At 48.5% G+C, this 26,332-nt stretch overlaps 1 protein-coding gene across 1 annotated transcript; it reads left to right on the plus strand.

Annotated features, from left to right (window-relative positions):
• The first annotated feature begins 353 nt into the window (after positions 1-353).
• Positions 354-22,477, plus strand: Rnpep (arginyl aminopeptidase). Its single transcript, XM_057770701.1, has 11 exons — positions 354-886; positions 4,885-5,025; positions 6,783-6,931; positions 11,166-11,282; positions 12,163-12,398; positions 17,061-17,174; positions 17,947-18,059; positions 18,239-18,347; positions 19,770-19,994; positions 21,048-21,190; positions 22,031-22,477. The coding sequence occupies exons 1-11, from the start codon at positions 440-442 to the stop codon at positions 22,187-22,189; spliced, it is 1,953 nt and encodes a 650-aa protein (XP_057626684.1). The 5' UTR covers positions 354-439; the 3' UTR covers positions 22,190-22,477.
• Positions 22,478-26,332: the final 3,855 nt, after the last annotated feature.

Here is a 26,332-nt window from a genome sequence, read left to right on the forward strand (position 1 = left end):
GTCAAGTCACAGAGGAATGGGGTGGCTGCTTATTAGGCGACAGAGAAACAGCATTACAACTCCTGTATTACAGGCAATTTGTCCAAGATGTCACACAAGAGTGAGATTTCAGACACAGACCCTTCCAGCCCAGGTTCTGTTCCCTCATCCTGCTGACTGCTCAGAGGATGGGGAATCCACAAGAGGAACCTGGGCGAAGGGTGACCCACCACGCCACCGTCCTCGGTCGCCAGGTGGCTTAGGAACCCGTATGAACGAGGGGACAGGCGCTGCTAGGGAGGGGGACAGCCGGTGTGGCCCAGATTTGCTAGGGGAGGTGGCCGCTCGCAATCCTCGGGGGGCGGGGCCCACGGTGGCGCGTCGCCTCGAGGCGGAGCCTGCCGGGGCCCGCGGAGCCGCTCGTCTTCCCGGCGGGTGAGCAACTAACCGCTCAGGAGCCATGGAGAGCAGTGGGCCCGGCAGCCGCGGCGGCGTGGCCCGGCGGCCGCTGCACTCGGCGCAGGCGGTGGACGTGGCCTCGGCCTCCAGCTTCCGCGCCTTCGAGATCCTGCACCTGCACCTGGACCTACGGGCCGAGTTCGGGCCTCCGGGCCCGGGCCCGGGCAGCCGCGGCTTGAACGGCACGGTGGTTCTGGAGCTGCGCTGCTTGCTGCCCGAGGGCGCCTCGGAGCTGCGGCTGGACTCACACAGCTGCCTGCAGGTGACGGCGGCGACGCTGCGGCGGGGGCAGCCAGGAGATCAGCAGCCGCTCGCGGAGCCCGTGCAGTTCCACACGCAGCCCTTCTCGCACTATGGCCAGGCCCTGTGCGTGGCCTTCCCGCAGCCTTGCCGCACCGGCGAGCGCTTCCAACTGGAGCTCACCTACCGCGTCGGGGAGGGACCCGGGGTGAGTGCGCGCCGTGCGCCAGGGCCACAGGCCTTTCCCAGCCCTCGAGCAGGACACCTGGCCCTGTTTTTGCAGCTTCCGTAGGAGATTCCCCAGGCGCCGACTCTGCTTCCTCCCCAGTGCCGGCTCTGGATTCTGCTCCCGGGTCCCCACTGTGGGCTCGGACCTCTCCATCTGGTGCTATGTTCCTCCTGCTGCTCCTTCCTGCCTCCCTGGTCTGTGGATTTGTCTTAGATTGCCTCTGTCACACACGTGCTAAACCACTTCTCCGCTATCCTGTGTATCTTCTCTGGATGAGAAACTTCATACACAAAAGTTTATGTTTGTTTTTTTATATATAATTGTCTTTGATGGAGTCTGGACAGTGTTGGTTAGTTAGATAGATGCTGACACGGTCCTTTTTTATCCTGCCATTCTGGTTGCACAGGTTAAAACAGCCCTGAAGCCTAGATCATTAATTTTGCTTCCTCCTTTGAAATCTTACTTTGGAGCCGGGTGGCGGTGGCGGCGCAAAGCCTTTAATCCCAGCCCTCAGAAGGCAGAGGCAGGCGGATCTCTGTGAATACGAGGCCAACCTGATCACAAGAGCTAGTTCCAGAGTTCCAGGTCAGGCTCCAAAGCTACAGAGAAACCCTGTGTCGAAACAAACCAAAAGAAAAGAAAAGAAAAAAAAAAAAAAGAAAGAGAGAAAAGGAAAGAATGAAATCCTGCTTTGCACTTAAGATTCTGAGCAAGAAGCCGGGTGGTGGTGGCACACGCCTTTAATCCCAGCACTCGGGAGGCAGAGGCAGGCGGATCTCTGGGAGTTCAAGGCCAGCCTGGTCTACACAAGAGCTAGTTCCAGGACAGGCTCCAAAAGCTACAGAGAAACCCTGTCTTGAAAAAAATCCAAAAAAAAGCCGGGCGGTGGTGGCGCACGCCTTTAATCCCAGCACTTGGGAGACAGAGGCAGGCGGATCTCTGTAGACCAGCCTAGTCTACAAGAGCTAGTTCCAGGACAGGCTCCAAAACCACAGAGAAACCTTGTCTCGAAAAACCAAAAAAAAAAAAAAAAGATTCTGAGCAAGAATGAGAATGTGTAACTGGAGTAGGCTAGGCTCTATAGTAATTTGGTCTTCTCTGTTGATCAGTTAAGTCTTAAGGTTTTCAGAGTAAGACAAATATTGGAGGTTAAGGGTACCATACCACGAGAGTGACAGCCTTAGGCTGGATTACCAGGTTCACCAAAGCTTCCTGCCACTATCGGAACTTGCTTATCAGTTGCTCTTCGAGCTGTCCCAAAGAGCAGTTCCACTTCCTCCTAAAGCTGAAGGAATAAATGAGTCTTGCAATAGAACCTGTTAGGGAAACTGAAAGTCAAAATCACAGGGTACAACCTAGCCCCAAAGGCAAAGGAGAGTCTTCTTCGGTGCCGGAGGGAAGTTTGGCATCAGGAAATATCTTAGGGTCTTCTGCTATATCTTTTTTTTTAAAAAAAAGATTTATTTATTTATTTATTATAAATAATATATATGTATATATACACACACACACACACACACACACAGTGTTCTGCCTGCATGCAGGCCTGCATGGCAGAAGAGGGCACCAGATCTCACTACAGATGGTTGTGAGCCACCGTGTGGTTGTTGGGAATTGAACTCAGGACCTCTGTGCTCTAAACCTCTGAGCCATCTCTCCAGCCCTTCATCTTCGGTTCCTGTGCTATATCTTAATTCCTAATTTTCAGTGGGAGCTAGAAATTAAGCAGGATGGGAAAATTGAACCTTTGCTAAATTTGCCCACTCTAAAGGTGGCACCTAAAGCTAAACAGACATCATGGCTGAGGCTGCTCTTTTCTTTACAAAGGATTGCCCTTTGGGCCATGAAGGACTTCACTAAGGCATTAGTGTGCTTTCCTGTCCTTTGCAACCATCCTGATGAGAGTTCTTAGCTAAGCACTGCAACGCCTCCTCCCAGAATCCACATGGTCTGTAGTGTCCGTACTCTCAGGCTTCTTCATTGCATCATTCTGTTTTCTGATACCAGCCAGGCAGAATGGCACATGCCAGGAGTCCAGTACTCGGGAAACTGCGGCAGGAGGATTGCAAGTTCAAAATAGCAACGAAAGGCCGAGTAGCAGCATAATTGAGCAGATAGCACCCATGCCCTGCAGCCCCCGCCCCCCTTAGCTCAGTTGAGTCAGTACCCGGGCCGAAAGCACTAGCTGACGCTGCTACCATGGCGACACAGGCTTTACAGGGGATTTTAGTTTTTTTTTTTTTTTAACCTACTTCTCTTTCTGCTTCCTGATCTCAGCCAAAGCAGCACATTGTAGCTAGCTGCGCATCCTTTTTTGTTGTGGGTGGGGGTTGACCAGTTTTGAGACAGTGTTTCTCTGTATTCTGGTCTCAAACTCAGAGATCTACCTGCCCCTGTGTTCCGAGTGCTGGAATTAAAGGCGCGTGTCACTATGCTTGGCTAGCTGTGCATCTTCGGGTTTCTCTGTGATAGTTTCTCAGACTTTTCCTTGTTTTTTTTTTTTGTTTGTTTGTTTGTTTTGTTTTTGTAACCTTAACGATTTGGAGGGGTGCTGTTCAGGTGTGTTATAGAATGCCCTTCTATTGGACTGTTGGAATTTTTCAGACATTTCCCCGGAAGTAGCTGAGAATTGTAGAGGGGAATTCAGAGGTAACGTGTCACTTTGATCACACTGTGTTGAGTCTGTATTCATGTGCCTTCTGACTGTTGACTTCAGTCGCCTGTATGTCAGTTTTTTCTGCCGCGTCACCTCCGACCTTCCACACCGCACTGTATTCACTGTAAGACTAGTTAGATTCATTACAGTTGGACAGAAACAGGCAAGGAAAACCCAATATCCAGTGTGGCTTTCTTCTGCTCCTTTAACATGTCACAGATCCTTATTTTCAAAGCCCTTTCTCCCGCCTGCTCAGACCCGCATCCTACCAGGCTATCCAGAGCCTACGCAGTTCCCAGAGCCTGCATCCAGGCCTGCCTCCCCACCCACCTGCTGGAGAAGGGCTTCTCTTCCCTTTCAACATCTGACTCTTGCTTGTCCTTAAAGGTCTAATCAGACTTGACTTCACCTGTGAAACCTCCCTGGAATAGTGTAATCTCAGACGGGGACACACACATGGACAATTTTATCTATGTTGTATATAGTTTCCTTTTGCTAGGGTCAAAAGTTAGGTTTGTCTCTTTTCATGGCAAAGCCTCAGCTTTCCTAACTAAGAGACAGCCACATCAGTTATAAGCTTGGGTACTCAAAAAGGAGATCTGGAATAACCAAGGAAACTCAGTTGTGCCTTGGAAACTGTCTCCTGATGGTCAGAATGCCAGTCTGTGATTGAATATCCTTGCGCTGCCAATGGGTTGTTCTGCTGTATCAGATGCTAAGTACCCGGATGTCTTACCATGCCTGTATTAAGGAAAGTTTGCATCCCACTTCTGGGCTTTTCTAAAGGGTCACTGGAAGATTTCTTAAAGGGGAGAGCCAGTCTACCCAGATATGGGAGCGAATCGGAGTTGCCTTACTACACGATGAACTGACTGCCTCAGAAGTACTCCTAGAAAGAAATCTGGACATGGCGTGTGCTGCATGAAGACCCTGTCGAAACAAAAACAAATGAGCAGCAACAAAAAACAACCCCTGACTCCTACTGGTTCTGCTCTTCTGTCAGAACTGCAAAATCCCGGTTAGATGGGAAACTCGTAAATGAGAAGGGACACAGAAGAGGACCGATCTAGTGAGAAGCCTTGATGGGTTCCTGAGATGCCATGGGGTGCCCTGGGCAAGGCAGTGTCCGCCCTGTGATGTGGGCATGAGACCATGGCATATTCCAGGGTAGATTAAATACACAATAGGAAAGGACATTCCCATCAGGGACAGAGTGGCTGGCAGGAAGATCTTAAGGATTACCTGAAAATGTCTTGAGTTCGGCCCGCTCCTTTCTCTGTCTGTGATCTGTCTGTTCTGAAACACCCCTCTGTTCTCTTAGGTTTGCTGGTTGGCTCCTGAGCAGACAGCAGGAAAGAAGAAGCCTTTTGTGTACACCCAGGGCCAGGCGGTGTTAAACCGAGCCTTCTTCCCTTGCTTTGACACTCCTGCAGTGAAGTGCACCTATTCGGCTCTTGTCGAGGTAAGGTGACTTAGCTTAGTGAGTCTGCCCTTGGGCTTATGAATGAGAGGCGGTTCAACAGTTAGGAGCACTTTCTGCTCCTCCAGAGGACTCTGGTTCTTAGCACCAACATCCAGTGACTTACAACTGTATGATTCTGTTTCCAGGGGATCCGGTACCTCTGGCCTCCATGGACACCTTCATCTATATGCAGACACACACATACCTACGTATAATTAAAACATAATAAAATAGGGGCTGGAGAGATGGCTCAGTGGTTAAGAGCATTGGGTGTTTCCTCTAGAGAACCCAGGTTCATTTCCCATCATCCACATGGTGGCTCACAACTGTAACTCCAGTTTCAAGCAATCCTTAACACCAGGCATACACATGATGCACATATATATGCATGCAGGCAGAATACCCATACACTAAGATAAAACAAATAAATCTTAAAAAAAAAAAACAAGGGCTGGGGCGATGGCTCAGAAGTTAAGAGCACTGGCTGCTCTTCCAAGAGGTCCTGGGTTCAATTCCCTACAACCACATGGTGACTCACAACCATCTGTAATGAGATCTGGTGTCCTCTTCTGGCATGTAGGCATACATGCATACAGAATACTGTGTATATAATAAATAAATAAATCTTTTTAAAAAAACTAAACAACATAAGAAAATAAATGTTTTGTTTTGTTTTTTAACGTTAAAAAAAAAAAAAGGCCAGACATGGTAACACATGCCTGTAATCCCAGCCATTGGGAGGCAAAGGCATAAATAAGAATCATGAGTTCATGCCAGGTGGTGGTAGTGCACACCATTGATCCAAGCACTCGGAGGGAAAAGGCAAGCAGATCTCTTGTGAGCTCAAGGCTAGCCTGGTCTACATAGTGAGTTTCAGCACAGCCAGGACTACATAGAAAAACCCTGTCTCAAAAAGAAAAGAAAAGTCATGAGTCAATGTTAGCCTTGGCCAACTAGTGAGACTCTGTCTCAAAGAAAGAAAGAGACAGAGAATGTAATTTCAGACGCATCAGGGTCCCATTTTGGTTGATAAATTATTTCATTGATCCAGTGTATCTGAAACCCAGAATCTGGAAAATTCTTCCCCGTATAGCTTTCCATCTGCAGACTTTGTTGTTTGAGGCAGCAGCATCTTACCATGTATCCCTGTCTGGCCTGGGGCTCGCTGTGTAGACAAGGTTGGCTCAGACCCTCAGAGAACCTCTGACTCCTGAGTGCTGGTATCAAAGCCATGTTCTACCATACCTGGTTCATTGACAGAAATTCTACACCGTCCAAATGCCATCAGTGTAAGTTTTTCGCAGCTTTCCTGTTTTCCAGGATGAGCTTGGAGATGTTACCATCACTGTTCAGTTTCTGATCCTACTGTTCAAGTCAGTCAAAAGGATATCTTTTTGGCCAGGCAGTGGTGATGTACGCCTTTAATCCCAGCACTCGGGAGACAGAGGCAGGCGGATCTCTGTGAGTTTGAGGCCAGCCTGATCTTTAAGAGTTAGTTCCAGGTCAGGCTCCAAAGCTACAGAGAAACCCTGTTTCATAAAAACCAAAACAACAACAACAAAAAGATACCTTTTTGCCAGGCATGGTGGTACATATATGTAATTAAAACACTCAGAATGTGTGTCGGGGGAGAACACAACACAACATGGGCACCATCAGAAGTTCCAGGGCTTTGTAGCAAAAATTTGCCTTGAAAAGGACAAAGCAGTAGACAGAGACTTTCCAAGTGAGGCTCCCTACACTTCCTCTGTCGCCAGGTCCCAGATGGCTTCACAGCTGTGATGAGCGCAAGCACTTGGGAGAAGAGAGAGTCGAATAAGTTCTTCTTCCGGATGTGCCAGCCCATCCCCTCCTACCTGATAGCTCTGGCCATCGGAGATCTGGCTTCAGCTGAGGTTGGACCCAGGTAAGAAACACCCGACAGGCCACCTTGGATTTGACCCCGGGGCAGTGCCGAACTGTGTCTGTTGTCTTCAGGTCCCAAGGAGGCTGGTGGAGGTTCTTGTTTTTCTCCCCTCCTCCTCCTCCCCTCCTCCTCCCCTCCCTCCACGTCTAAGCCTGTTGTCTGCCCCAGACCACCAGTCCTGCTAGTGTTGCAGCAGCTGCAGGCACTGTAGCTGAGGAGCATGGATGCAGGCAGCTGTTCGGCCAAGTGACGCTGGTGCCCAAGTGGTAGTTCCAGAAGACTGATTTTGACTAGTAACTTTAAGTGCTAAGTGCCCTTCTAGCCACTGTAGTAGATCCCTGTGTCAAAGCCCTTTTTCCTCCAGCACTGATTTCTAGAAGTAAACAACTTTGATCTCTCTCTCTCTCTCTTGGTTTTTCAAATCCTGGAACTTGCTTTGTAGACCAGGCTGACCTTGAACTCACAGAGATCCGCCTGCCTCTGCCTCTTGAGTGCTGGGATTAAAGGCGTGTGCTACCACCCAGCTTTTGTACAGTTTCTTGAGACAAGAACTTCAACTATGAGCTGGGTATAGTGGCACAAACCTGTAATCCCAGTGATGCTGAGACAGAAAGTCTCAAGTTCAAAGCCAGCCAGGACCATATAGAATACTATAGCCTGTCTAAAACCTAGAGAATAGCCAGGCGGCTGTGGCGCACGCCTTTAATCCCAGCACTCGGGAGGCAGAGGCGGCCTGATCTACAAGAGTTAGTTCCAGGACAGGCTCCAAAGTTACAGAGAAACCCTGTCTCAACCCCCACCCCCAAAAAAAAAACCCCAGAGAATAGGTTTTTCTGATTTTCATATCATCTGCCTATGCAGCTTAATCCTGCTGTGAAAGGGTCAGAGGTAGGTCTGCAAAGCACAGGCCCCTTGCTTGACTTTCTTGTTGTTCCTTAGCTCTGAAGATCATGGTGTTTTCCCTAAGATTCATTACGAGCCTCACGTTTTACAGCAAGGCTCTGCAGAACTAGTGGTATCAGCTAGTGAATTACATCAGCTCCTAGCGGTCAGGTAGAATAATACACAGGATTCCATTGGTACCTGCTTCCAGCACACACATTCAAAACAGTGCTAATCCTGATTGTTGTTTTGGTCTGCTGGGGGTCAAACCCAGGACCTTAAGCACGCTAGAGGCACGTGGTTCTCTACCCCTGAGCTAACCCCAGTACTACAATGGCAGTCTCAAAAGACAAAGTATGTGGTTTGAGGATGTGTTTGCCCTAACAAATGTTCTGTTTACCAAAGTATGAAGTAGGCAGTTGTGAGTTTGAGGCCATCCAGAGCTACACAATGAGACCCTATCTTAAAAAAAAAATAAAAAAAAGAGGAACTGGGCATAGGGTGCACGCCCTTAATCCTAGCACTCCTGGAGGCGCAGGTAGGAGGGTCTCTGAATTTCAAGGCCAGCCTGGTCCACAGAGCTAATTCCAGGACAACCAGAGCAATACAGAGAGACCCTGTCTCAAAAAACTCAAAAAAGAAACAAACAAAACAAAAAGGCATATGAATGACTTACAGTGGCAATGGGAATATGACAGGCTCTAAGCATATCATATAATAATGATTCTTTTGAACCCTTTGTAATAAATTGACCCAAAAGCATATCAAACAAGGTAACATGATCCATTTAACTAGTGATGACGATGGTTTGGGGAGGTAGCTCGGCTAATAAAATGCTTGCCTTGCCTGCATGAAGCCCTGAGTTTGATCCCCAACACTGCACAAGCCAGGTGTGGTGGCACAGCCCTGTAGTCACAGCACTTTCGGGGTGGAGGCAAGAGGATCCAAAGTGCAAGGTCCTCCTCAGCCACACAGTGAGTTGGAGGGCAGCCTGGGCTACACGAAACCCCGTCTCAAAGAAACGAAGAAAAAGAAGTGAATTAGTGTTGATGTCATCTTCCTTCTCCTGTCAGGCGGACGGCCCTTGTTCTCATCCTAGGGTCCCATGCTGTGTATCAGACACGAAAGTCTTGTCACCGCATTCCTCCTGTCCCAGGCTGGACCCCAAGGGCCCCTTTGTGTATGATCCCTCCTGGTCTTTACCCTGACTCAGTGGGGTTGGTGATATTTGTATCTGCTTGTAGATAGTCAAAACTGAGGCTGTATCTAAAGACTTATGCAAGGTTGAGGCGCAGGCCTTGGCTTCAGGAATGCTGGAGTTGTCAACGCTCTTGGCCCAAGCCCTGGCCATCTCAGCCTTGACTTTGTTTGACCGTCCTCTTGCTGGTACTGGTGTTTCTCCCTCTTCTCCTGTTTTCCTGCCTGTATTCTTTGGTTGGTTGCTTGAGACAGGGTCTTCCTGCGTAGCCCAGCCTGGCCTCCAACTCTCAATCCTCAGCCTCAGCCTCCCAAATGCTGCGATTACAAGGGCCAGTAAGATAGCTCATTGGGTGAAGGTGCTTGCCACCAAGCCTGATAATCTGAGTTCAACCCATGGGACCTATCTACCCAGTAGAACTAGAGGACTCCCCCACCCACATTGTGCCGAGCACACGTGTGCATGGCACATACATATCATACAGTCACATAAATACACATAATTAAAGTTTAAATGCTAGTAGTATAGATGTATACCACCTCGCTCTCTATATCTTATTTTTTATGAAAAATTTGAATTATAGAAAGTTGAAGGGACCATATGTTAAACATTGTAAACACACCTGTTTAGCCATGCTAGTTTTATTTATTTATACATGGGCTTGTTTTTGTTTATCCTAGACTTTTTTTTTTTTTTTTGAGACAGGGTTTCTCTGTGTAACAACCTTAGCTGTCTTGAAACTTTCTCTGTAGACCAGGCTGACCTCAGACTCACAGAGATCTGCCTGCCTCTGCCTCCTGAGTGCTGGGATTAAAGGTGTGTGCCACCACTGCCTGGCAACATCTACATTTATTTGTATGTGTTTGTGTGTGTGTGTGCATGTGTGTACACATGTCTGCACACATATGCATGCATGAGCACGGTGATGCACGTGTGGAGATCAGAGGATAACTTGCTGGAGTCACTTTTCTCTTTCCACTGTGTGGGTCTCCGAACTCAGGGCATCAGGCTTGACAGAGGGTGCTTTTAACCCCTGAGCCATCTCTCTGGCCTTGTTCTAGACCTTTTAAAGGTCAGTAAATCTTCTGAGGAGTGAAGCCCATTCTAGCTTTACTATGAAGTAAAGGCACAACACCATTTGGCACCTAGAAGAACTGGCAACTTTTCCATTAGTATTGATAGATTTCTCTCAGAAGAGAGTTTTTTTGTTTTTTGTTTTTAGATTTATTTATTTTTTTTAGTATGTACTGGTGTTTTGCCTGTATATACTCCATGTTAGGGTATCAGATCCCCTGGAAATGGAGCTACAGACAGTTGTGAGCTGCCATGTGGGTATTGGGAATTGAACCCAGGACCTCTGGAAGAGCAGTCAGTGCTCTTACTCCCTGAACCATCTCTCCAGCCCCTTAGAAGACAAATTTTAATTCCAGGTATTCCATTATCAGATTTTTGTTTTGTTTCTTTGTGTGTGTGTGTGTGTGTGTGTGTGTGTGTGTGAGAGAGAGAGAGAAAGAGAGAGAGAGAGAGAGAGAGAAATAGGTCTCATTGTGTAGCCCTGTCTGTCTGGCTTCCCTGGAACTGTCCATGTAGGCCATGTTGGCCTGGAATTTACAGAGGTCCACCTGCCTCTGTCTCCCAAGTGCTGGGATTGAAGGGGTTCATCACCACCACACCCAGCTATTATCAGAATTCTTTCATCTATCCTATAAATAGGAAGAAGGGTGTCACATTATGAAGGCCTCTTATATTCTGTGATTTATAGTTGCTACTGTTTTAATTTGTTTTGAAATTTGTCTCACTCTATAGCTCTAGCTGTCTTGGAACTCTCAGCAATCCTCCTGCCTCAGCCTCTTCAGTGCTAAGATTTTGGGCCTGAGTTATATGTTTTGTTTTATTTCATCTTCAGTCCTGCAGCACTGAGTTCAGTGTGGAAGCCATGGATTTCATGTCTTGTCTGGAGGAACTGACTGGCACCTCCTCAAGGCAAGCTTAGATTCTCATACCCGGCTATGATGAGCAGCCTTTGGGGCTGAGTGACTGGCCACGTGGCCACATCGCATTGGCTCAGATATGGGACCAAGGATGGTGTTCTACAGGTGGCTCATGTAGCTGCAGCAGCATTTTCTAAGCATTCTTCTGTCTCTCTTTGCTTAGGAGCCGGGTGTGGGCAGAGCCCTGCCTAATTGAAGCTGCCAAGGAAGAGTACAATGGGGTGATAGAAGAATTTCTGGCAACGGGAGAGAAGCTTTTCGGACCCTATGTTTGGGGAAGGTGTGGTATCAACTAAATGATGTGTCTTGTGAAACTGAGTTTCCACCTTCCTGGGGCTGCTTCCCTTCCTTCTGTCTCCTAGAACAAAGCTTCCTTGTCCCAGAACCCTGGACGGGAGGAGGGAAAAGGAAGGGATGAACCAGGCTCTGAGTGGCTGCTAATGGGATATGGGAGGAATAGTTTTTGAAGTGCTGCCAAGCTAGAGGTGGGGAGAATGGAGAAACCCAGGGCCTTTGTGAGCATAGCTTTCCTCTTTGTGGGGGGTTACTTCATCATCTTCGAGCTGCAGGCTTGAAGATGCAGGCTGGTCTTCATGACCTCAAGTTGGCCTCCAGTGAGGTAAGGATGATGGAGGTGAGGGCATGTTCACTGCGGAGGAGAGGGAAGCAGGGCTTGGCTGCCTTTAAGAGAACAAACACAAAGTCAGGGGAGCTTCCTGGGGAAGGACCGAGGGATCCAGGGGAGCTTCCTGGGGAAGGACCGAGGGATCCAGGGGAGCTTCCTGGGGAAGGACCGAGGGATCCAGGGGAGCTTCCTGGGGAAGGACCCAGGGATCCAGGGGAGCTTCCTGGGGAAGGACCGAGGGATCCAGGGGAGCTTCCTGGGGAAGGACCCAGGGATCCAGGGGAGCTTCCTGGGGAAGGACCCAGGGATCCAGGGATCCAGGGGAGCTTCCTGGGAAAGGACCCAGGGATCCAGGGGAGCTTCCTGGGGAAGGACCCAGGGATCCAGGGGAGCTTCCTGGGGAAGGGCTTCATTTTCAGCCCTGGGCCTGAGTTATTCTGTCGCTTTAGTGGCTGCAGCCCTGGCTCTGAAGAAGAAAGGGATGAGGTCTGCTCTGAGGAGTCAGGGCCTCCTGTGACCTCCGGTTTCTTGGCAGGTACGATTTGCTCTTCATGCCGCCATCCTTTCCATTTGGAGGAATGGAGAATCCCTGTCTGACTTTTGCCACCCCCTGCCTACTGGCAGGGGACCGCTCCTTAGCCGATGTCATCATCCATGAGATCTCCCACAGCTGGTTTGGGAACCTGGTCACCAATGCCAACTGGGGGGAGTTCTGGCTCAACGAAGGCTTCACCATGTATGCCCAGAGGAGGATCTCTACCATCCTGTTCGGTAAGGCGCTCTCCTTCTAAAGCACCTGGCCCCATTCTTAGTGCCATCTGCTCCTGTGGTTTCACGATGTAGGTGGGCATTGAAGGGAGGAGGAACTTAGGCACAAATCTCAGGTGAAGGACCTTCAAGGGCTAAACCTACTTGGAACCTTTTTGTTTTTTAATTAGTTAATTTAATGTATATGAGTGATCATATGGTATATATGTATATTATATTTATATATAGATATTTATATGTGATATTTATATATTTAATGTATATGAGTGATCATGTGGTATATGTGTATATGATATCTCTATATGGAAATATGTATTTATATATAATATTTATATATTTAATGTATATCAGTGATCATATGGTATGTGAGTACACCTTTATGCCAGAAGAGGGAGGCAGAGCTGGGCCCTCTTCAGTCCCAGCACTTGGGAGGCAGAGGTAGGAGGATCTTTGTGAGTTCAAGGCCAGCCTGGTCTACTAGAGCTTGTTCAAGGACAACTAGGCTGTTACACAGAGAAACTCTGTCTCAAAAAACTTAAAAAAAAAAAGCCGGGCGGTGGTGGCGCACGCCTTTAATCCCAGCACTTGGGGGACAGAGGCAGGCGGATCTCTGGGAGTTCGAGGCCAGCCTGGTCTACAAGAGCTAGTTCCAGGACAGGAACCGAAAAGCTACGGAGAAACCCTGTCTCGAAAATTCAAAAAAAAAGCCGGGCAGTGGTGGCGCACGCCTTTAATCCCAGCACTCGGGAGGCAAAGGTGGGCAGATGTCTGTGAGTTCGAGACCAGCTCTGGTCTACAAGAGCTAGTTCCAGGACAGGCTTCAGGCTTCAAAGCTACAGAGAAACTCTGTCTCAAAAAACAAACAAACAAACAAACAAACAAACAAACAAAAAAGCCCAAAAGCTTGGCTGCTGTCTCATTAGTGAATTAATAAGAGGCTGCTGTCTATTATATGTTCTAAGTAGTGGGACAATTATAATATTAAAACAAGATGTTTGACAAATGTGGAAAAATATAGATTTGTAATTTCAGTATTCAATATAATCAAAAATATAGTCTATTTTCTTTCTTTCTTTTTGTTTTTTTGAGACAGGGTTTCATTGTGTAACAGTCCTAGCTGTCCTGGAACTAGCTCTTTAGACCAGGCTGGCCTTAGACCAGGCTGGCCTCAAACTCACTGAGATCCACCTGCCTCTGTTTTGCAAGTGCTGGGATTAAAGGCGTGCGCCACCACTGCCCAGCTTTGTTTTCTTTCTTTCTTTTTCTTTTTTAAAGGTTTATTTATTTATTATGTATACAACATTCCTTCTGTATGCTTGCATGCCAGAAGAGGGCACCAGATCTCATTATAGATGGCTGTGAGCCACCATGTGGTTGCTGGGAATTGAACTCAAGACCTCTAGAAGAGCAGTCAGTGTGCTCTTAACCTCTGAGCCATCTCTCCAGCCCCCCCCCCCCCCGCTTTGTTTTCTTTATTTTCTTTTTTTCTTTACTTATGTTTTAAAAACTGTATGTAGGGGCTGTGTCTGCTGGTGGGTCAGTGTACTCGAGAAAAAGTGCCCTTGGAGATCAGAGGTATCTGCAGTAGACTCAGTTTTGAGCTGCCTGACATGGTGCTGGGAGCCAGACTTGAGTCCTCTAAAAGACCAGAAATCATCTCTGAACCCTTTTAATTTTTGCTTTGTTTTTATTGGTTTTTGTTATCTGAGACAGCTCTCGCAGGGCTGGCCTGGAACTCATTGTGTAGACCTTGAATTCACATAGACCACCTCTCTACCTGCCTTTGCCTCCTGAGTGCTGAGACGAGAGATCTGAGCCATAACACCCCGCGCTTTGGGACATTTTTGAGTCAGTTCTTGGGCTAAGGATACAGTTCATTTGTTTAGTTGGGAAAGGGCTTGCTAGGCATGCACAAAGCCCTGGGTTCAGTCTCCAGAATTGGGGGCAGAGATTGCAGGCAAGGTCCTGCTGTGTAAGGCTCTTCTGGTCTGGAACTCACTATGTAGAAGAGGGCAGACTCAGCTCTCCTACCTCAACCTCCCATGCTGGGACACAGCTATGTGCCGTCATGCCCAGGTCCATTTCCATATGTAAGTATGAAAGATTGAACATCTGTGGGTCTTGTTTGTTTCTATTTTGTATCCTTGACTAGCTTGGAACTCACATAGAACAGAGATCCACCTGCCTCCGCCTTCTGAGGGCTGGAATTAAAGGCATATGCTATATTATTCCTGGCTCACACCTATGGCTTTAAACCATGATGATATTTTTTAAAATAATTCGTACTGGGCGTGGTGGTGCACACCTTTCAACCCAGCACTTGGGAGGCAGAGGCAGGCAGATCTCTGTGAGTCTGAGTCCAGCCCGGTCCACAAAGCAAGTTCCAGGACAACCAGAGCTGTTACACAGAGAAATTCTGTCTCAGAATAAAACAAAAATATTTTTAATTCTCAAAGAAATAAAATAAACAAAATTAAAATAAAGTCATTAAGGAAAAAAATTTAAAACATTAGTTAAATTAGGTTTTAGGCTTGTAATATAGCCCCTTTGGTAGAGTGATTTCCTAGCATGCACAAGGCCTTGGGTTTTGTCCTCAGCACTGAGAGCAGGGAACTAGATATTAATCAGGTTTAATAGCTCAGTGGCTGGGGGCTTGCCTAACAGGAGTCTCTAGGTTCTGTCCCAGGCATAAAACTAGGCATGATTGTACATGCCTGTAATCTCTAGAAGGTTCAGAAGTCCAAGGCTAGTGAGGCCAGCCTGGGCTACACAAGACTCTGTCTCAAAAGAAAAGAACAAAGAAGTATTTTGACAACCATTTTTTTTTTAAAAAAGATTTATTTATTATGTGTACAGTATTCTCAGTAGTCTGTCTGCCTGCAGACCACAAGAGGGCACCAGATCTCATTACAGATGGTTGTGAGCCACCATGTAGTTGCTGGGAATTGAACTCATAACCTCTGGAAGAGCAGTCAGTGCTCTTAACCTCTGAGCCATCTCTCCAGCCCCAGACCATTGTTTACATACACATGTCAGTGCACACCTCAGATGATCTCAGTAAGGATGACTTTGTTAGAAACACCACCTCTGGGTCTGAACATGGCAAAGACTTCCGGGTTCTTTGTGTAACAGCACTGGTCATCTTGGAAGTCAATTTTGTAGAGCAGGCTAGCCTCAAACTCACAGAGATCCACCTGACTCTGCCTCCCAAGTGCTAGAAGAAAAGGCATAAAGACTTTTAGTATGTTTTCTCTTTTGCTTCCCCAAAGGTTTGAACAGAGTTGTACTCTTATTCAAAGTACAAAGAGCAAGATTTGTTTGTGAATGTCTTTTTCAGCCGCTAAGAATCCTGTGGCAGGGCTGGAGAGATGGCTCCGTGGTTAAGAGCACTGGCTGCTCTTCCAGAGCTCCTGAGTACTATTCCCAGCACCCACATGGCAGCTCACAGCTGTATGATGCTCTCCTGGTATGCAGATGGACACGCAAACAAAGTAGCCATATACTCTTTCCAAACAGAAAGAGACAAGCAAAAACAATCTGGACGTGGTGTCAGATCTCTGACCTCAAGGCCAGAGGGGACTACAGGGTGAGTTTAGCTCACCAGAGCTAAATTACTAGAAAATAAAAGCACAACTTTTATTTTCCCATTATGCAGAAGAAAAAAAACTGAGGCTTGGGGAGGCGCAGAGTCAGAACATGTAGTAAGTGGCAGAGCCGAAGAGTGTGTGCACGCGTGTGCATGTTCCCAGCGTTTATGTGGCGAAGGACGGCTCTCTGGAGTTACTTCTCTATCATATGAATCTCGGTGATTGATTGTAGGTAACAGGGCTTGGTGACAGGCCCCTTTACCCATTGAGCCAAGTTACTCCTGTACCACACACAGACAGGGTTTCTCTGTGTAGCCCTGGCTGTCCTGGAACTCACCCTGTAGACCAGGCTGGCTCCAAACTCAGAGAGATCCGCCTGCCTCTGCCTCCCAAGTGCTGGGGTTAAAGGTGTGTGCCACCACCCCACACTCCCACTACTTTTCTCACTGTGTAACCCTGGATGTCCTGGAACTCACTATATAGACCAGGCTGGCCTCGAACTCGCAGAGAGCTACCTGCCTCTGTCTCCCTGGAACTGGGCGAGAAAAGGCCTCTTCCACCACACCCAGCTTAGATTCTTAAAGTTTGTGAAGGTGACAGTTTCTTTTGTGAGACAGGATCCTCAGAGAAAAATATTTTAAGTTTCATAGAAACCAAGTTGTTACCTAAAAATAAAAATGAACCAAAACAGATAGTAGTGGCACACACCTTTAATACCAGCACTTGGGAGGCAGAGCAAGCGGATCTCCATGAGTTCCAGGACAGCCTGGTCTACAAGAGCTAGTTCCAGGACAGGCCCCAAAACTACAGAGAAACCCTGTCTTGAAAAACAAAACAAGCAAACAAACAAACAAAAATACATTCCTGTTGGCAAAGAAAGGTTCCCCTAATTTCATGGGTCAGGTTAGCCAAACCTCTATAGCCCAAAGAATCCGAGAGTTAGGGGCTAAGTCATTTTGGTCTGTGTCACCCTGGAATATAACGCCTTGTGCCTCAGACCCCAAGGGGACAGCACAGTACCTCTGTCAGGAAAATGCGGACATGGCGAACTTGGGGTCTGTGGTTTGTTTTTGTCCAGGAGCTGCTTACACGTGCCTGGAGGCCGCAACAGGGCGCGCGCTGCTCCGGCAGCACATGGACGTCTCCGGAGAGGAGAACCCGCTCAACAAGCTGCGGGTGAAGATCGAACCAGGTCCAGAAGGCTCCTCTGTCCCCCCCTTCCAGTAAATTACGCTTGGAGCCCCAAGTTAGTCTGAGCCACGTGTCGGAATGCTTTCTTTGAGAAGTGGGCCACTGGAGTGCCCTGGCCGGCCCAGCCCTTTCAGCCACTAAGTTCTTAGTAGCGGTCACTGCATGTGCAGGCGCCCTCCGTTCCTTTTCTCACCATCTCCTGAGTGAGGCTTCTGAAGAGTGCTAGCCTCATCTTACAGAGGACACGCCCAGAACTGGGCAATCCCGTGACTTGCCCAGGGTCGTGCACCCAGCAGCTCAGAACTTCCTGCTTCCTAGCCTTTTCCTTTAGTCCCACGTGTGACTAACCTAAAACCCTCTTGTGCAGCCGGAGCTCGTGTTCTTTGGTGCCATTGGTTTCAAAGCTAACTCCTTGTACCCTGGTAATTAGCTTTAGTCCAGGACAGTTGTAAGAACAATGTGTGGGAGGCTGTGTGGGAGGTGACCACAGGACTTGAAGTCTCAGCAGGTCCAGCCTACGAGTTAGCTGAAGGTCCTGCCCAAGGGGATGTGCTAGCCCCTTTGAACCACTGGACTCCCTGGCCTTTTCTTAGATCCTTAGTTACTGGCCCTTTGCTCTTACCTTTGAAGTGCTATGGGAGGCCAGCGGCGACCTAGAAACCTTGGCTGTACCGCGTGCTGTGTGGGCAGTTCCGACAGTTAGCTTGTAATCTGAAGCCGAGGAGCACAATACAGATGGGCACTTACAGTCTGCCTGCTCTCTCCTCTGCCAGGCGTTGACCCCGATGACACCTACAACGAGACCCCCTACGAGAAAGGTTACTGCTTTGTCTCATACCTGGCCCACCTGGTGGGTGACCAGGATCAGTTTGACAAGTTTCTCAAGGTACAGTCAACTCTCCATGAGGGGAGAAGGACAAGGAACAGATAAAGCGGCTGGACTGAGTGCAGGGGTAGGGGCGGGGGCACAAGGTAGGGAAGGGGTCAGAGAGGGCCCGAGAGATAGGGGTGGCGCTCTGTTCCCCAGGATGGCCGAGAAGGCTCCAACCACGTCCCTCCTTACAGGCCTATGTGGAAGAGTTTAAATTTCAAAGTATCTTAGCCGAGGATTTTCTGGAATTCTACCTGGAGTATTTCCCCGAGCTGAAGAAGAAGAGAGTGGACGCCATTCCAGGTAAGCAGGGAAACTGGACTGCTGGCTTCCCAGAAGTAGCAGAGAACGAGCAAGGTGAGATGGGAAAATATCAAGTCATAGGTTCCTCTTGGAGCAGCGTTTGGAGAGCCAGCCCAGGACCCCAGGCTGCGGAGGGGACTGGGGAGGAGTCCCATTGGTAGGGCACATGCCTAGTGTGGACAAGGCCCTGGGCTTAATCCCCGGAAAGAATGGGTTGGCGGGGACTCTGACTTCCTGGGTTGACAGTGTGGCTCAGTTGGTAGAGCACTTGCTTGTCATGTATGGTGACCTGGGTTTGACCCTCAGCTCCAAAACACAAAAGCAAATGAAAAGCCTGTTTTTAAGTTGAACTTAAGCCTGAGGCAGCCGATAGGCGTAACTTGAAGTCCTGGCTTCCTTGGCAAGTTCGAGTCAAAGCATAAAAAAATCAAAACCTTTGGGCATGACTATGACCCCAGCACTTGGGAGCTGGGGGCCAGAGGATCACAGTGAGTTCAAGGCCAGTGTGAGCTACATGAGACCTTGTCTCAGGACCAAAAAGAAACAGAGATGGGCTGACTTTTTGGCCTCTTCCAGAAGATTGCTGTAACCTCTGCTGCCCAAATCAGAAGCAGGACAGCAAGAGGGGCCATCACCTCTTCCCTGAGCTCATGGTGAGATCTCCTTAAGCCCTGTGAGCAAAGAGAAATTCTGGCTACTGCTCTGATGTCAGCAAGGGAGGCACTGCTTCCTCAAAGAACAGAGAGGATGTCCCCGCTGTGACCCAGACAGGCCATTAGACACACCCCTTGTCGGGATGTGAACTCTGAATCACTCTGGTTGGTTTGGTGAAGTTAGTTTCAGCCTTGGTCGCGCTACGCAGTTGGTTGGAGGCCCAAATTTCAAGGTCATGAGACTGTAACGAACAATAGTTAATAATTACTGAGTGCTTACTATGCACCAGGCAGTACACTAAGCTTTTAATGTGTATTTGCTCATTTAATCTTCACAACTGTCAACTAAGGTGGGGCCTAGCACCTCCATTTTACAAACAATTGAGGCGCCGAGAAGAGAAATAACATGCTGGTGGCCTCCCAGACAGTTACGGCAGAGCTCGGATGGGCAGCCAGGCTTGGGGCCCTGGTACTTATGCACAGTGCTGTGGTGATGGAGAGACATGAACTTGACTGCAGTTAGGAGCCATCTATCACCTGGACAGGATGTTAATTTTAAAGTGAAAACCAGTTTCACATAGAAGCAGGCATAGCTCAGTCCTCTGTGGCAGCCTCCAGATGCCATCCTAGCTAGGAGCCTGCTGGAGCAAACAGCACCAAGTGTTCCCGGGATGATTTGGAATGGGGAGAGTACCAGCCCAGGGACTTGCTCGGGCGTGATGACTGGTGGGAGAGTCCTGATCGTGTCTTCTTTTCTTCTGCCTGGAAGGTTTTGAGTTTGATCGATGGCTGAACACCCCTGGCTGGCCCCCCTACCTCCCTGACCTCTCCCCTGGGGACTCACTCATGAAGCCAGCTGAAGAGCTGGCCGAGCTGTGGATGACCTCAGAGCTAGACATGCAAGCCATTGAAGCTGTATCCATCTCTACCTGGAAGACCTACCAGCTCGTCTACTTCCTAGATAAGATCCTGCAGAAGTCCCCTCTCCCATCCGGTAAGGACCGTGGGTTACCTTCTTAACCATGCTGAATCCAGGCTTCTTGGGTGCAGAGCTTCATGTCAGAGGCCAGAGCGATTCAGAAGCTATCCTGCCTCTAAGAGACTCTGGTGTAGAAAGGAGACTGGTTCCTCATAGGAATACATCACGGAATGGTACAGGTTACATACACAAGAGTCACTGGGGTCAGATTAACAAAGCCTGGTGTTCATGAAGACCCAGGTTCTGCAGGGCACTCCGTAAGCTGTTTCTGTTAGACCATTTAATCCTCATGGTTACTCTGTGATGAAGACGCTGTGATCTTAATCCCCAGGTAATAGAAACTGCATCAGAAAAGCACCGCTGATCCACGCAACTGATAAATGGTTGGGCTAGGATTTGAGCCTAGTCATCCAAACTCTTTTTTATTTAAAAGTTATTTTAAAGATTTATTTTTAGTTAAGAGTATGTGTGTATATCTGTCCCATGTGTGTGAGAAAGCACAAAGGCCAGAAGAGGGAGTTAGATCCCCTAGAGCTGTGGTTACAGGTGGTTGTGAACCTTCTGATGTGGATGCTGGTAACTGAACTTGAGTCCCTGGGAAAGCAACAGGCACTCTTAACCACTAAACCATCTCTCCAGCCCCAGCATCTTACCCACTTGTGCCTTGTTGTTGCTCAGTCAGAAATAACAGTCATCAGGTCCCGTGAGAGTCACCTTTTAGCACACTGTGGTTTGCATCCTCAGAATCATTAACTGAACATGCCCAGGTTTCAAAGCTGGATCCAGATTTATTACAATGGAGGAGAGATCGTGGGGGAAAGAGCAGAAAGTCTAGGGTAAAATTAAGGGGGACTAGAGCATCCCCGTGCCAGATACATAATCAGGATGAGCGATGCTAAAGGTAGGGGAGCCTCCTCGATGTTCTGGCCAGTGCTTTTTGAGAGCACTAGATTAGACACTTAGTGACAGAGAGCCTTCTGGGAGCTGGGCGGTGGTGGCGCTCAGGAGGCAGAGACAGGTGGACCTCCTCAGCTGGCCATTAACAACCCATTGCTTTCTCTTTTCTAGGGAATGTGAAAAAACTGGGAGAGACATACCCAAAGATTTCAAATGCCCGGAACGCTGAGTTACGGCTGAGATGGGGCCAAATCATCCTTAAAAATGACCACCAAGAAGAGTTCTGGAAAGTGAAGGAATTCCTGCAGAGCCAGGTGGGTCCCCTCACATCTCTGGTCCCCTCACAGACTGTGGACCTTGTTATCATACCTGAGGTCTTCCTGTGGGGGTGTAAGAGCCCGGTTGGTCTGCACTTCAGAGGAAGTGGGGTCTGGCCTCTAAGGGCCCTCCTAATCACTCGGGCGTGGTGTGATTCCCTGAGGCTTTGTCCTGGGGGAAGAGAAGTTGCAGGCCTGGGGAGCTTTGTGGAGATGAGGTGGTGAAGCCAAAGGGAATGAAACTGGACAAAGGGCAATGCAAAAGGACAAATGAGGTGAGTGAAGGGTGAGGTCCCTGCTCTCTGGAGGAGTTCTAGGACTTGGTTCAAACACCAGTGGATCCCTGTAAGAGACGCCCTTTAGGGCACTGAGCATCCTTTGACTCCAGAGCAAGGAGGGACTGATTGGATCCAAAGCAATGCCATGTGGCTTCCTCTGTAGTGCAGGCTGGGTGAAGAGGGGACTGCAAGTCCATGGGAGGTTTTTTGAGTGCTCTGGCCGGCTGCCAAGTCCCCAGGTCTCAGGAGCTTGCCATGCAGCTGCCATACAGTTATGTGAACTTGCCTCGGGGTTTGGCTTCATTGTAGATGGACCTTACATGCTCTGGTTTTCTATAAATAACTGCCTCCAGCTTTCAAAGTTTGCAGTCCCTTTGTGTCAACCCATTGCATGTATTTGTGCTTATAGATAGTTCCTTGTTACCACGAGTTGGGGTTCATTTCTCTGCCTAGGATCATTCTCTACCCCCTAGAATATGCCAAAATCAGTGGTTCTGGTAGAGAAGCGCTTTGTTCCAGCCCTGACCCCACACTGAGGATAGGTGTCTGGTTCTTACAGGGAAAGCAGAAGTACACCCTCCCACTGTATCATGCCATGATGAGTGGCAGCGAGGTGGCCCGGACCCTCGCCAAGGACACCTTTGCAGCCACTGCTTCCCAGCTCCACAGCAATGTGGTCAACTACATCCGGCAGATCCTGGTGCCCAAGGGCAGTTAGAGGCTCCTGTCGGTGGTCTCCACCTCTTCGGCTTCACGTGTTTCCTGAAGAATTGTTCCTTCCCAAATTCAAGTTCTCAAGCCAGTGTCTTGAAGCTTCTGTTCTCTGGGCTTACATGTCTGTGACACTGGGTTCTCTGTCTTGATGGGAACTTCTTTCTGGTCCAGAGAGTCCTGAGATTAGAAGGCCCTCCATGCTCCCTATAGCCCAGGCTGCAGAGAGTAAATTTTCATTCTTTTCAAATAAACATTTTTAAGCAAAAAGTAGATAAGTTGGAGTTATAGACTGAGTCATTTATTTCTGTCTGTTTTTTTGTTTGTTTACTTTGGTTTTTCAAGACAGGGTTTCTCTGTACCTTTGGAGCCTGTCCTGGAACTAGCTCTTGTAGACCAGGCTGACCTCGAACTCACAGAGATATGCCTGCCTCTGCCTCCTGAGTGCTGGGATTAAAAGCATGCACCACCATTGCCCGGCCTGTCTGTTTTTTTTTTTAAAGAGATGGATGTTCTGTGTGTGCGTGCACGTGTGCTGTGATGCACATTAGGAGGTCAGAGGACAACTTGTGGAAGTTGCTTATCTTGTGCTGCCGGGTGAGTTCCAGGGAGCAAGCTGAGTGACAAGTACCCTTATCCACTGAACCATCTCTCCAGCCCTGGGTTTTGTGTTTTTTTCTGGCCTGGAATTCACTATCTAGACCAGACTCAAACTTGTGGAGATCCTCCTCCATACTGAGTGCTGGGATTATAGACAGAAGACAAAGTCACTGTTAAATTTCTCCTCCTGGGGTCTCCTTTGTGTCATTTGTGCATGGTTGCCTACAGGCATAGGGTGTTCTCAGGCTTCCTTTGTCTTCCATCATGTCCCTGGAGCTTTCTGGGCCTCCCCTACTCCAGCGCCTCAGTAACTATTGTAATGGTTGTGGTTGGCAGGGTCTGCTGATTTCCTGGCTTCAACACGGAGGCTGAAGCAGTTAGCATCTTGGGCTTGCGAGTAGGATAACGGGAGGGTTTGAACAAACGCTGAGATACATTTGTCTCTGCTAAACACAGGGACCTTTGAACCTGTCTCCAGCTTTAGCTTTGCCTTCCCTATACCACGGTGAAGAAAGCCAGGTGGTAAACAGGACAGTGTTCCTGACTCTGTGCCCAGCCTCACCAACAGCGGAAGCTGTGAGCTACAGGACAGGGATTTGAGGGCCCAGAAGATCAAGTAATGGGGTACTGGCAGTTACTTGTAAACTGTTGCTGATCTTAGGACTGTCCCATTGCCCCCCTGACTCCCAACTTTTACATCTGTCCTGTCAACCCTGAGACCTGTCAATATCTTTGTTTGTTTTGTCTGTTTTTGAGATAGCGTTTCTCTGTGTAGCCCTGGCTGTCCTGAAACTCACCTGTAGACCAGGCTGGCCTCCAACTCACAGAGATCCACCTGCCTCTGCGCGCGCGACTAAAGGTGTGCAGCACCACCACCCGGCTTCCACTCAGATTTCGTAGCATGAGCGTCAGGAGTCATGTGTTCTGTCTCACTCACATCTTGGCTCTGCTGGAGTCCTATGGGGTCTGCCTGTGCTCTTACAGGACAGGAGGACAGCAATGTTCTTGTTACCCTCCCCTCCTGAAGATGAAGCTATGCCACTGAGGCCATGTTCAGCATATAGGCAGGCTGCTGCGCAGTCCCATTGCCTCCCCTGCTCCATAGCTCTTGCCATAGTCTGAGAACCTTCCAAAGCACTGCCCTTAATCTAATTCTTTCTCACTTTTCTTCTCCATTTGGCCGGTGAAAAAATTAATGTCCAGAGGGATGGGCTAGCTATAAGGTTTCCATAGCTCTGTTTTTCTGGGTAGAGGCCCCATGAAGGCAGGGGGGCTAGCTGATGGTCTCATTCTCTGCATCTTCCTCCCCACTTTGCTCTGGAGACCCAACCAGGTGTTCTTGGGTGAAGGAGCACATGAGCAGCCCTAAGGCTAAGAACCGGTTCTCCCACATTCCAGGGTGCTTGACTGGGTAGAGGGTGTGTCTGCCTCAGGCTGCTTGGGGGAGGTCCCCTGAAGGGCCGGGGAAAGTCCTACCCAGAGCCCCTGGCTGTCCAGCAGCCCTGACCTGGTGGAAAAGAGCCTGTAGTTTTGAAGATGGATACTATGGGGATGGGAGTGGGTTGTGGTCCTCGGACAGTGGGGCACCTAGAAGCAAAAGGAATCACCGTTTGTTTCAGGACCATCTGAGGGGTTGATTATCCATAAACAGAGTGGAGAGGGGAGAAGACAGATACTATCGTGCTCGTGTGTGTGTGTGTGTGTGTGTGTGCGTGCGTGTGTGTGTATGTGTGTGTGTTTCCAGACAGGGTCTCTCTGTATAGCCCTGGCTATCCTGGAACTCACTTTGTAGATCAGGCTGGCCTCGAACTCAGAGATCCCTCTGCCTCCCAAGGGCTGGGATTAAGGGCACCACCCCTTCTCACCAGATCCTGTATTTAAATACGGAAGAAAACTGATGGTTTAATGAGGAGAACTTGCTGAACTCATAGTGTCCTAGGTCGGCTCCTCAGGCAACAAAAGACAGCTGGAGCTGGAAGAGATCTAAGGGATTATAGAGTCCCACACCCTCATTCTTTGCTAGTTTCTGTTTTTGACTTTGAGACAGAGTCCGCTGTAGCCTAAGATAGCTTCAGACTCCATGTGTAGCTGAGGCTGACCCTGAGCACATGAATTTTAGAGGCCACCATGTGTATCTTTATGTGATGCTGGAGGTTATACCCAGGGCTCTGTGCAAGCTAGGCAAGCACATCCCCAGCCCTACCCCTTTAAAAATTAAATTGTTATCATTATTAGTATTTATTATTATCGGGGCGCATCCATGCCACCTGTGCATGTGGAGGTCAGAGAATAGCAGTGGAATCGTTTCTTTCCTGTCTACATGGAATCTAGAGACTGAATTTAGCCCATCAGGTTTATGTTGCAAATGCTTTTAGCCATTGAGCCAGCTTGCCAGCTCTTTGTTTTTGAGATAGCATTTAGTCTTATTAAGTAGCCCAGGCTACCCTGCAACTCAGTGCGCCCACATCAGCATTTCGAGTAGTTAGGATTCTAGGCACATGCCTCTGGTTGGGACCCCTCCCTTGAACCGACACGCAGAAATTGACATGATCTCTGACCACCACATGCAGATGCTGAAATATGAATCTCCTACCTCCTCCTTTCCTCGCTGGTACTTCTACTCAGGGATTGCTAGCAGGGTCTGCCAAGCCGGTCCTTCCCACATGCGGATGCTGAAATATGAATCTCCTACCTCCTCCTTGCCTCGCTGGTACTTCTACTCAGGGATTGCTAGCAGGGTCTGCCAAGCCGGTCCTTCCCACATGCGGATGCTGAAATATGAATCTCCTACCTCCTCCTTGCCTCGCTGGTACTTCTGCTCAGGGATTGCTAGCAGGGTCTGCCAAGCCGGTCCTTCGTATTTAAGCCCCCCAAGAGCTATTGATTACACAGGACTCAAGTTGGTGGCCAGAGGTACTGCATGTCAGACAAAGGCCCCAGCAACATTGTCATTTCCCTAATCCAGTGGCCTGAACAAGTTATTTACGAGGACAACTGTACATCATTGTTTTCTTTCTTTCTATTTATTTATTTGTTTGTTTTATGTAGACCAGGCTTGGCCTCAAACTCACAAGGTTCACTAAGGCCGGGAGTGCTGCAACTAAAGGCATGCACCACCACGCATGTCCAACACTGCTTCTAAAAATTTTTAAAATTATATTTATAGCCAGGTGTAGTGGCATACACCTTTAATCCCAGCACTGAGGAGACAGAAGCAGGTGGATCTCTGAGAGTTGGAAGCTTGTCTGGTCTACATAGTGAGTTCCAGGATAGCTAGGACGCTAGAACTATATAGAGAGATCCTGTCTCCATGCGTATATATAGTGTGTCTCCATAGATAGATAGATAATAGATAGATATAGAGAGATCCTGTCTCCATGCGTATATATAGTGTGTCTCCATAGATAGATAGATAATAGATAGTGTGTTTGTGTGTGTGTGTGTATAGAGGGACCCACTGCAGAAGTCAGTTCTTGCCCTTTATCACGAATAGGACACAGGTCATCAGGTTTGGCAACAGGCACCCTAACTCCCTGAGCCATCTCTCAAC

This window comes from Chionomys nivalis, chromosome 5 (genome assembly GCF_950005125.1).
Source record: "Chionomys nivalis chromosome 5, mChiNiv1.1, whole genome shotgun sequence".
NCBI lineage: Eukaryota > Metazoa > Chordata > Mammalia > Rodentia > Cricetidae > Chionomys > Chionomys nivalis.